Raw genomic sequence first — 12,598 nt, 5'->3', positions numbered from 1 at the left:
TGGGGACCAATAGAGAAGGCACAGGAGCCCACAAGCATGGTAGGACTTTGGCAGAGGAGAACACCTGGGCTAAGCCAGTGGACCGGATGAAGAGGAGATGGGTGAGTTCGGCAGAGGAATAGCCAGAACCGGGGCGTCGAGGGAGGAAAGCATACATTTATGAGGGCAGCAGTAGCTGTGTGTGACTTCAGGATAAGGTCTAGGACCGTGGGTGGAGATGACACTCAAAAGATAGGTTAGGCTGAGTAGAGAAAGGCATCCGAGAAGTTGCTAAGGAGCTTGGACTTACCCCTGTGAGCAGTATGAGCCATTGAAGAGTTTTTTAAGCCTGGGAGTTTTATTTGAATTTCTTTCTGAAAGGAGCCATCCTGGCAGCCGTGTAGAAGATGAAATGAAAGGGAGCTGAGGAAGGTACGGTGGCATCTAGGAGAGAAATGATGAAAGTCTCAACACAAACTATTTTAGGAGCTCTTGCCCAACAACTACTCACTTGGGGGCAAGTCACATTAACCTTTTGGGGGGTGGGGATGGTAGTTCCTAAGGTATTGTAGAAGTAGCGTCAATAATAATAGCTTCTATTGACTGAATTCTTTTTAGGTTCCAGGGACTGTACTATAGATGAGAAAAGTGGGATATACAAGGGTAAATTAAAAATTACTGCTACTGTGGTTCCAGTTTATACATGAACAATTCCAAGCAAACTGTATTTGAACACACCTTTGTGATCAGCAGATGGCTGTAGACACGTTCTCTAAGTCTTAGTTTGGTTAGGGAACCTTTAAAAATTGGCCCAACCAAAATAGTGGCTTCTGAAGGAATTTGCTAGTCTAGTTAAATTCAAGGCAGACAAATCAGCTCAGAAATGTATATCAACTTTTTATTACTATTATGATTTTAAATTCCAAAGAAATGGTCTTGTTAGATTTTCTCAAAGGACACAGGATGATGAAGGGGGGCTTGGTAGGAAAAACTTTTAAGAAAATTGAGAACTTCAGTGGTGAGAAAAAAAAAAAAAGCCAGAAAGTTAAACGGAGACATTCTTGCCCCTTCTTCCCCCACCCCCCATGAAGACAATGTACCTGCTAATTATCGTCTGTTAGGGTAGCAGAAGCTGTCCTACAGGAAATCTTTATTGGGGAACCCTACTCTATCTACCCTACAGTCTTTATATTTCCCTTTCACATTTCTTTTTGTTCCCCAGACTCAAAGAACATTGAAAGGGAACACAGTTTGAATGCCTCAAGCTTATCAACTTTGATGGGCAGAACTATTCAGGGGAAGTTATAGGCGTGGAAATACTGCCTTCAGACCTAGACGGGAGACTAGGTTGTTGGGATTTGTATTAGGATTTATTGAATCTGTAGATTGTCTTAAGTAGTATTGGTATTTTCATTGTATTAAGTCTTCTAATCCATGAACACGAAGTATTCTTCCACTTACATAGCTCTCTTTTAGTCTCTTGTACTAGTGTTTTATAATTTCCGTTCAATCACTTTTATGTTGCTCATCGATTTCTATGCATTTTATCATTTGATATCACATGGTATTGCTTTTCTTGATTTTATTTTCAACAGAATTTTTGTTAGTGTAATAGAACTCAACTGATTTTCAAGTGTTGACTTGTGCCTGGAAACTGCTAAATTCTTCTATTAGTTCTTCAGTTTTTCTTTGAAATAGAAGAGCATCATTCCATCTGTGTGTACAGAGAATTTTACTTCTTCCTTTCTGATTTGGCTACCTTTTTATAAAAAAAGTCATTTTATTGGGGGCTCATACAACTCTTATCATAATCCATACATACATACAAGCACATTTGTACATTTGTTGCCATCATCATTCTCAAAACATTTGCTTTCTGCTAGAGCCCTTGGTATCAGCTCCTCATTTTTTCCCTCCCTCCCTGCTCCCCTCTCCCTCACGAACCCTTGATAATTTATAAATTATTATTCTTTTGTCATGTCTTACACTGTCTGACATCTCCCTTCACCTGCTTTTCTGTAGTCTGTCCCCCAGGGAGGGGGTTATATATAGATCCTTGTAGTCAGTTTCCCCATTCTACCCCACCCTCCCTCTACCTTCCTGGTATCACCACTCTCACCTCTGGACTTGAAGGGATCATCTGTCCTGGATTCCCTGTGTTTCCAGTTCCTATCTGTACCAGTGCACATCCTCTGGTCTAGCTAGATTTGTAAGGTAGAATTTGGGTCATGATAGTGAAGGGGAGGAAGCATTTAAGAACTAGAGGAAAGTTGTATGTTTCACCGTTGCTACACTACACCCTGACTGACTCATCTCCTCCCGGCAACACTTCCGTAAGGGGATGTCCAGTTGTCTACAGATTAGGCTTAGGTCCCTACTTCGCACTCCCCCTCATTCACAATGAGATGATTTTTTGTTGGCTACCTGTTATATCTTACTCTTGGCTAGGGCTTCCAGAATAATATTAAATAAAAGGAATGCATCCGTGCCTTGTTCCCATGATCAAAATAAAGTGTTCAGTCTTCCTCCCCTGAGAACCATGTTGGCTGCTGGTTTTGCAAATATCCTAATTTATGTTGATAAATTTCCCTTCTAGTCAAACCTTGGTGGGAGTTTTTATTAGGAAAGGGAGTTGATACGGACAGTGTCTTGTCCATATTCTCTAATAGAATCATATGGTACATTTTCTTTGTTTCATTCGTGCGGTAGATTCTGTTGATTGGCTTTCTAATGTTGAATCACCTTCAATATTAGATTGAAGACCTGGTATGGATCTCACTTGATCATAGAATATCATTTTCGTATCGTGCTTTAAATTATTTTTCGGTTAGAATTTTGTTGAAAATGTTTGTATCTGTGTTCAAGAGGGATAGTGGTGTACAACTGTTCAGTTTCTGTAGTGTCTTTGCCTGGTGTAAGTCTCTGTGTGATATTGTCTTTGCAGTAAGAGCTAGAAGGAGATTCTTCCTTTCTATGACTTGCAAGAATTTGAATAGAATTGGCGTTAACTCTCCTCTGGATATTTTTAGACTTCCCCAGTGTATCCATCTGATTCTTTTTATGTTGGCAGTTGGCTTTGTTTTCTCCTTATGACATCCTCACTTTTGCAGGGGGTCTCTATTATTGTCTGTGTGGTCTCTGCAAATGGATTTTTTGGGGGTGCTTTCACTGTCTTTTCTAGTCTTCTCTAAATAGAGTGCTCTGAATTTTCTGAGTACTATTTTGCTGTGTCCTAAAGAATTTGATATGTTTTATTTTCACTTGACTCTAAGAATTTAAAATTTCACGTTGATTTCTTGAACAACCCAATACTCTTAAAACAGTGTCTCATATTCCAAGTATTTGTTTTCTTTATCATTTTCCTGGTTGATTTCTAGCCTCACACTGTTATGGTTTTTAAAAACTTGTTGACTCATTTTGTTTTCTAGCATATTTTCTGTTCTTCCAATTGATATATGTATGCTGGAGAAAGATTGTCTTGTGCTGATCATGGGTGGAGTGTTTTATGTATGTCTGTTATGTCAAATTGGGTTTTGGTTTTAAGATATCAGTGTACTTAATGATCTTTGTTAGATTTTCTCTACAGAATTGAAAAGTGGTCAGTTGAAGTTGCCATGATTGTACAGTTGTCTATTTCTCCTTTCCTATTAGTCAGTACTATTTAATGTGTGTTAGAATATTGCTGTGAGTTGCATGCATTTATAATTGTTACGTCTTCCTTCTAGATTGGGCCATTTATTGTTATGGAATGTTTCCTAATTTTGCATTACAAATTTTAATTGGAAGTCCATTTTTTTTGTTTCTCACATTGATTTCTTTCTTTTTTTAATAAATCATTTTATTGGGGCTCATACAACTCCTATCACAATCCATACATACATCAATTGAGTAAAGCACCCTTATACATTCATTGCCCTCATCATTCTCAAAATTCGCCTTCCACTTGGGTTCCTGGAATCAGCTCATTTTCTTTTTTTCCCTCCCCCTCCCTCCTTGCTCCCCCCTCCCCCATGAACCCTTAATAGTTTATAAATTATTATTTTATCTTATCTTACACTGCCCAGCATCTCCCCTAACCCACCTTCCTGTTGCCGATCACCCAGAGAGGAGGTTACCACATAGATCCTGGAGATGGGTTCTCCCTTTCTACACCCCCTTCCCTCCCTGTGTCGCTACTCTCACCGCTGGTTCTGAGGGGTTTGGAAGTCTGTTTTAACTGATATCCGTATGGCTGCCACTGCCCTTTTTCTGCTTATTGATTGCATGAAATGTGTTTTTCTCCTCTTCCTTTCTTTTTTAATCTAGATTTTCCTCTTTAATTAAGTGTCTTTTCTGTTATTAAAAATAAAATATTAATGACTCAAAATTCTTAGTTCTGACCACAATTTCTTACTTCTAGTAATAGCAGTCCATTAATGAAATAGATTTTAGATGTGTGGATAATTTTATTTTGGAAAAATGTTAGAAAACATTACATAGATGTCCGTCCCAAAGTTTCTAAGAAGTTGGCGAACTCAAATAATAAAAAAGACCCCCCCCTTTTTTTTTTGCTTCCTACAAGAAATAGACTTTACATATAATGATGCAAGCAGACTGGAAATAAAAGGATGGAAATACATTCCAGACTGATGGTGACATTATTATGTGAGTCTGGCATATACTTTTCCATCCATTTATTTTTAGCCTGTTTGTGTCAGTATGTCAAAAATGTACTCTTACAGGCATAAAAAGATGGGTCGTGTCATTTTTAAATCTGTTCTGCCTTTCTCTGACTTTTCTTTGGGAGGTTAAACCATTTATATTCAGGGTCATCACTGAACATAAAGTGTCTCTACCTCATATGTTTTGCTATTTTTTATGTGTGTGTTTTATATTTTCTCTGTCATTTTATTCTTATTTTTCTGTTATTTGCATTTGTCTGCTTTCTTGTGGAATGCATTTCACTTCTTCCCTCTTTTCATTTCTTCTCTCTTCTGTGTATTTTTCTAGGTGATTTAAGACATAAAAAAATAGATCATATACATTAACATCTCTATAGCTGCTTTGTTCTTCTCTCTCCCATTTCCATTCGTGAGTCTCCATTAACATTATAGTATATCCTACATCAATATGAGTTAGGTGTACACGAAATGGCTTCAAATAGTTCGTGGAAAAATTCCATTATGTTTTCATATCATTTTGCTACAAAATTTTTGAAGCCCTTTCATTTTTAACCATCGGTCTGTGTTCTGATTATGTTATTTCCAACTCCCACCAGCAAGGCATGGAAATTTCAGTCCCTGGCATTGCCGGCACTTAGTATATTGCTAATCTCTTCCTGTGAACCATCCCAAAGGTCCATAATCACATCTCACTGTGGTTTTACTTTGCTTTAGCAAAACCTTTTCATAGTGAGCATATTTTCATGTGGTTTTATTGGCATGTAATGCACATATCATACAATTCAATAGCTCAATCACACGAAGAAGAGTTGTACAACCATCACCACAACCAGTGTTAGATACTTTTTCTTCTTTCTTGTTCATTATTATCCGCTCCCCATTTCCTCCCAACCTCCCCTTGCCATACCCCCAAGGGGTCCAATAACTATCGATTTACCTATCCTGGATTTCATATACAGTGTTGAACTTTCTTGGAATCACATGTTCAGATATTTTATCCTATTTTTAAATAGTTTTTTTCTTTTTATTAATGAGTTGTAAGAGAGACGGAGAGTTCAAATAACCAATGCCAACTTCTAGACTCTCTTTCCATTGGCATCCAGTGTCTCTCGGTGTCTTTCTTTAAAATGAAAACGTTTTATTGACACTTTATCCATGTTCCTGTGGCCACTGCTCTTTGATAGGCAGTTTAATAAATAGTACACTTATCAGTTAGAATGCTACTGTATATCCAACTAAAGATGATTTAAACAATGAGGACTTAGTTCGTCTCACTTGATGGGAGAGCTAGAGTCAGGCTATTTTGGGGGTTGATGCAGTGGTTCAGTGATTTTGGGGAGGGGGGTCTAGGCCTTGCTTTAGAGCTTCAATGTAGCTGCTGGTATGCAAACATCATGTCCTGTATAACAACCCTGCCAGAGCTGGGAGTGGGGACAAGCCTTGCTCCTGCTGTGTGTTTCTCTCTCAGCAAGGAGGAAAACATTCCCAATAGCCCTCACTCGTGAAAGCTTAGACATCCCACTGTCCATGAGGGTGCCCATCATGCACTAGTTGCGCAGGGGCCCAGGAAGACCCGTACCCAGAAGAGTCGCTCACTGTAATGCGAAGTGGACTCTGATGACAGCAAGCAAGGGGAGGGTTGAGAATGGCCACTGGGTGTACAATCAGCACTGGGTATCCACATTTGTATGCATAGGTGCATGTGTGTGTCTATCTGTGTGTATAAATTAGAGGGAAATCCATATTGATTTTTTGTATGGATAAAGGCTCTCATTCCTCAATGAAATATAGGGAACAGACTTATAGCAAAACTTTAGGTGGTTTGCCTTAGTGAAGGACAATCATGACATCATTAGAGCGGAAAGTCCCCCATTGCATCCTATGACATGATCACAGCTTTACGTTTCGCTTTAGTTATTTGAAATGTTGGTTTCATGATTTCAGGTTGAGTCCAGAAATTTTCATGAAACGCCCGGTGGTTGAAGGAAATCGCTGGAGATTGGACTGCATTCTGAAACGGAAAGCGGTACGTACTTTATGAGCAGATGCTGATATATGTTTGTTTCCCCTCAAATGTCTTTCTCAAAATTCTTCATACATGCTTACAACTTTTATATTTAGAGTTTGATAAATAGTGGAATGCTTGCTCTTTGCCCTGATTTTTTAAAATTACTCCTAACCACCTGGATAGGTGAGCCAAATTCATAGCATGAATTCTATTATGAACTTTAATTTTTTAATCATTTATGGGAAGTTAAATTTATAAGCAAGATGTTTGATGAAATTCTATCATTGAATAATATAGGATGGCATGAAATACAGCACTTCATGTTCATTATCCTGTAACTTGGGCAAAAGTCAGTCACCTGGAGTGTAGTTTGGGGGAGAATGAGCCCAGCTGACAAGGAAGGTGTTCAAAGAGTGGCAACGGCTGGCGCTCTGGTTCCGTTCGTGAGAAGCCGGGGAGCCAGTGCCTGCGCCTTGGGCCCAGAGGCTCGGTGAGCAGGACGTAGGCTCCTCTTATTATCAAAGTAAATAAATGTAGCATGATAGGCTCACTAACGACCACTTTTCACTTGTTTTCTAAGGAACTGTTTTTAACCAAGTGAAATAAAATGACACTAGTTTTATCATTCATCATGTACAAACCAGGGGTGTGCTTTGTACTGTTATCGAAAACTGTCCGAATAATTCTTTCTTCGGTCCTGAAACTTTCTAGCAGAATGTGCAGATTGCGAGCAACTGTCGGTACGATTTTTCTACTTGTAACCTTCATACATGTCACCTTTCCTAATCTTTTTTTTATAGTTAAAGGTAGTTTATTATTTCACAGTTATTACTTAAATAAGAACAATGAAAGATGTATACAAAATAGATTGTGTTATAGGTTTTACCTAATCCTTTTTTAATATTCTTTTCTTTTATTTATTTTTTGTTTGCTTTTTAATCATTTTATTGGGGGCTCATACAACTCTTGCCACAATCCATACATACATCCATTGTATAAAGCACCTTTGTACATTCGTTACCCTCATCATCATTCTCAAAACATTTTCTCTCCACCTAAGCCCCTGTCATCAGCTCCTCATTTCCCCCCTCCCTATTCGCTACCCCCTCCCTCATGAGCCCTTAATAGTTTATAAATTATTATTTTGTCATATCTTACACTGTCCAGCGTCTCCCTTCACCCACTTTTCTGTTGTCTGTTTCCCAGGGAGGAGGTCACATGTAGATCCTTGTAATCGGTTCCCCCTCTCTACCCCACTTTGCCTCCACCCTCCCAGTATCTTCACTCTCACCACTGGTCCTGAAGGGATCATCTGCCCTGGGTTCTCTGTGTTTCTGGTTCCTATCTGTGCCAGTGCGCATCCTCTGGTCTGGCCAGATTTGTAAGGTAGAAGTGGGATCATGATAGTGGGGAGTGGGGGGAGGAAGCATTCAGGAACTCGAGGAAAGTTGTATGTTTCATTCTACTCTTCTTGTGTTCTCCCCTCCCCCATGACCTCCATTTCTTTTCTTCATGGTTTTATTTTGGTATTTTTAAAGACATCCATAGCTGTAGTCAGCCATCATTGCTGATACTGAAGGTGAAAGAAGTTGATCGTTTTGATATCAGATAGGCTAACCAGCCCAGTTTTCATGGCGAGTCTAATTCCTCGACTCAGCAGAATTTCATTGGCCTATGTGGGAATTCTGATCCTAAAAGTGTTCTTCACCGATTCGTATATTCATTCACTAAGTTATTCATCACGCAGTTACCGAATGTACTCTTTTAGATGAGTGTTGCCATAGTCGAACAATGCCACCCTTCCCCTGAAAAAAAAAAATAGAACAACTGCTGAGCCCGTGCCCCTCCTGGCAGCCCGGTGCGTGTCAGCCAACGGTGCCCGTAGGGTTCAGTGATGTGATCTTTCCAAGCGGGCCGTCAGGGCTTCTCCCAAGATGGTGCTGGGAGGATTCGGATGGCCAGCCTTTTTCCTCCCTGTTTCCACCAACCAGGGACTCCAGTGGATGTCGGAATACCTATGATGTCATCGTGTCCGTGGAAGGTTTCACAAAGACCCCGCGCTCTGTTCCCAGTCCCATCCAGACCTCTTTCTACTCTGGAATTAGCTGTAACCTCTCTCTCTCTCTCTCTCTCTCTCTCTCTCTGAAATGGTACCTTTCTCGTTTCTCAAGATTCCATCTGAGTAACTCTTCCCAGTTTTAGCTAACAATCTTCAATCATACGAATCAATCCCCTCCACATAGCATTGAGACAAACACTTCACTATTTTTTGTTTCACTACACATGAATGTGCTGAATGTCCTTTTATGTGAAGGCTACTTTTGCTAATCAAATGGGGATGTACGTACACTAAAGATATGATAATTCACCTGAAAGTAGAAAAATCTACATTAAGTGTAACACCGGTACAGAGGCAGTGGCAAGATTCAAAGTCAAGAGGGAGAGAACTTGGCACATATGGTCCAAGAGGCCCCTCAGGATGAGCAAAAACTTGTGGAGGAAGTGAAGAAAGACATTTCGAGATGTCGGAAATGTGCGGAGGAAACACGCAGCAGGCTCTGCCCATCAGTCAGGTGACAACTGAATGTTCCCATGGGGGGGATGGGGACCACTTGAAGCTCCAGGCTGATGAGGCAGAGTAGCCTTTGTGTGGGAGGAGGGGAAGTGGGTGATTGACTGGGGAAGGGACTCTGCTAGTCTGAAAGGAGGGAGAACTCACATTCACACACTAAGCTTTAGACCACCGATGGAGCATGAGATGCCAGCAAAGGCCAGCTAAGGAAATGCCAGACCCTTAGCAAATGCCTGAGCAGGGCTCAGGAGGAGGGTTCTGCAGGTCTGACCCTCTAGTCTCCTATTGGCTGGAATGTGTTGGTCCATTTCCTTCAAGTGCCCCGAGGTTGACTGTTGTGTCACCAGGATGGCCTTGCTTTACTTTTAGGCCTCACGAACTCCATTGAGGCCCCGGGTGAACACCGTAGCCAAGTACCTAGTGTTGTCTAATAATGGTGCTTCGTATATATCTCATCCACTTCCTGAATTCTGTACTGTTCAAATTGTGGGTAATAATTTCTAAAATTTCCTGAGGAAAGAGTCATACTATTAAAGATTAGTTCCTCGCCAGGAGACTTAACACAATTGTTGTTCCTTAGTCAACTGACACCTCTTACTAGTTGGGGCCTGCATTTTTTAACCACCCGGATCATTCCGAACGAGAATTCCATATGCTCATAAATCTTATGTCATGTAAATGACTTAGACTTTAGAAGCCACAAAAATACCTTACAAAGTATTGGCTTGAAAAAATAATATGTAGTCTAACACTGTTAGGCCCCTGAAGACCATAAGGCTGACTAAAATAGAGTTTTTATATCTAATTGCACAGGTTTTATTTTGTTTTGTTTTTCGAGAGGAATTTAGGAACTCTACCTTGTACGCGCATCCCACATATAAGCAAACACCTGTTTGGATCATTGTTTCTTAGGGGGAAATGCAATATTTTGTTTCTCTAGTAATAAATATGTTGATATTTTCCTGTTTCTTTGGCTGTCTGATATGCAATAGCATCATTTCAAATATTGAGAGGCAGATGGGTTAAACATAAAGAAAACTGCCTCTCAAGGATTTCCATAGTTCTACCCTTTGTTCCACTTAAACTAGGGGAAAAACAAAGTAAGCACCAGTCTGGCTCACGGCAGCTTTGTGGGTCTAGAGCAGAACTGCGCTGCGCAGGGTTTTCAAGGCCCTGGCCTTTGGGAAGCATGTCACTTGGCCTCTCTTGGTATCTCTTTTGTGTTTGGACCTTCCAGTTAGTTGTCAAGTGATTACTGTGTGTGGCACCCAGAGGTCAATTCACATCATCATCAGGAGAGCTGTGTCCCTGCACCTTGACCAGGCTTATTTTAGCCTTAAAAATATGTGCTGTTTCTGATGAGATTTACACCAAAGCAACATGTAAGTGCAGGGACCAGGAGACGTTCACAAAGAGTGTCTGGATGTCTGGGGACAAAAGTTGTCTTCGGGCTGATTTCTTTCTTTCTTTGGCCTGGAGGTATGTTCTTGAGTGGCAATCAGTGGCTAATAAAAGGGCCAAGTGCCCGGGTTTGCCAAAGGAAACAAATGATCACATCTGAAAACCAAACTGAACCTTATCGATAAGGTTCAATAAGGACGGCTTAGTGGATAAGAGAGATGATCTCTAAACATGGAGAGAGAGGTTTCCAGCAGATTGGTTAGAAGCGAGGGTGGGGGCTGGCGGAGGGGACATGAAGAAGAATTGTTCTGGGGAGCCCTCCTCAGACAGTCCCACTGTCCATTCCTTGCTCTTCCTCTCCCTACAGCCCTGGAGACGTTCCAGTGATAAGATTAGAGATTGGCTGAGGGTGTAGAAGCTAATGGATCTCCAAGCATCTACGAACTCACCTTACCTGCGCCTAGAAACCACTTTGACCCAGTACTTTGAACTAGCAGAGATAATGCCGGCTAAGGAATAAAGTCGCTTTGTTTTCAACTCAAATTAAAAAAGAAATTATTCACATGCGTTTTGTGTTTGGACGGTCTCCGTTTAGAATGTTCGGTCTGCTCCACTTGACGAGGAAACTAATTAGAAAAGAGGACAGAACTTATCATTTAAAAATCAACTTTCACAAAGTTAGTTCTGGGGCACTTTCCAGTTAGTTGAGTTCAGCAGAAAGAAGAAATATGACACGCAAACAATTGGGGGGCAGCGAAAGTCATTCCCCCCAAACTCACTCCAAAAGCCAAACTTGCCGCCATCAAGTCAACTCTGACTCAAACTGCCCCTTTCACTAATGCTGTAAAGCTTTAGGAGAATGGAAAGCCTCGTCTTTCCTCCGCAGAGTGGCTGGGAGATTCGAACTGCTGACCTGGTAGTTAGCAGCCAATGAAAAGACCACTGTGCCTCCAGGGAGAGTCAACAGGTTTAGTGTAAGTTTGCAGTACTGTGATGCAATCCAAAGCTGTCAGTCCCAAGGAAATGCTTCCTGTACCTTTCCAGTGCCACAGTACCTTGCCTCAAAGTAGAATCGATTACTCTATTATCTATCTTGTCACTAATTAACCATTTTAAATATTTACTTATACCTGTATCCACACAAATGGTTAATTAGTGACAAGATACATGACAAAGTAATAAATTCTACTTTGGGGCAAGAGACTGCAACGCTTTCAGAACATTTTTCTTCTATGCTATGCCTTTTCTCATTGACATAAATCCATGCTAAAGGAAACAGAGTAGAGAACTTCCCAGTCTTTTCTGAGAAACACAAATGACTAACCAGGAAGTAATAACATAGAGTAAGTTCATTTCTATGTGGTCTGTCATATTAAAAGAAAGTCAGGTATTAGTACATTGAGAGAAATAACAAGATCCTTTAGTGTTGGCATCTCTATTATTTAAATTATTCGTCTGTTATGCAGGTAATTGGAAAGCTTTAGGATTTAAGCTCAGCTCCTAACTATTGCCTTGCTGCGATCTACAAGGTCATCAGTCTGAAAACCAGCGGCTCTGTGGGAGGAAGATGGGCTTTCTGCTCCCATAAAGTGTTAGTCTTTGAGACCCAAAGGGGCGGTTCTAGCCTGTCTTATAGGCTCACTGTGAATTGGCATCGGCTCAGTGGAAGCAAGGTGTGGTGTGTGTGTGTGTGTGTGTGTGTGTGTGTGTTGTCCTAAAGAAATAATTATATATTAAGCCTAAAATATAATTCCATCCATTTAAAATGTATGAATCATGATTTTCAAAAAGTGTCAGTTGCAATGTTCTATCATTTAGATTGAAATTGGGGGTTTTAAGCTTTGTTGAGTATCTGTCGACGTTAGACTTAAAAAAACCAATGACTATGATTGAATGCTGAATTGGAAAATATCTGAATAGCAAAGTATATCTGAGCAGCAGAGGAGGAGAACGGAGCAGCTTCCTAGCTCCTTTTAG

General features: G+C 40.5%; 1 protein-coding gene across 3 annotated transcripts in view; it reads left to right on the top strand.

The window, feature by feature from the left end:
• Positions 1 to 12,598, top strand: part of PLD1 (phospholipase D1) — a 227,444-nt gene that overhangs the window by 125,012 nt on the left and 89,834 nt on the right. For all 3 annotated transcript variants that reach the window (XM_075547028.1, XM_075547027.1, XM_075547029.1), the window contains exon 12: positions 6,585 to 6,666. In XM_075547028.1, the coding sequence (XP_075403143.1) occupies positions 6,585 to 6,666 (82 nt within the window). The remainder of the gene's footprint in view (positions 1 to 6,584; positions 6,667 to 12,598) is intronic.

Source organism: Tenrec ecaudatus, chromosome 4 (genome assembly GCF_050624435.1).
Source record: "Tenrec ecaudatus isolate mTenEca1 chromosome 4, mTenEca1.hap1, whole genome shotgun sequence".
NCBI lineage: Eukaryota > Metazoa > Chordata > Mammalia > Afrosoricida > Tenrecidae > Tenrec > Tenrec ecaudatus.
Note: the sequence above shows the minus strand (reverse complement) of the source record. Positions and strands in the feature narration are given on the sequence as shown.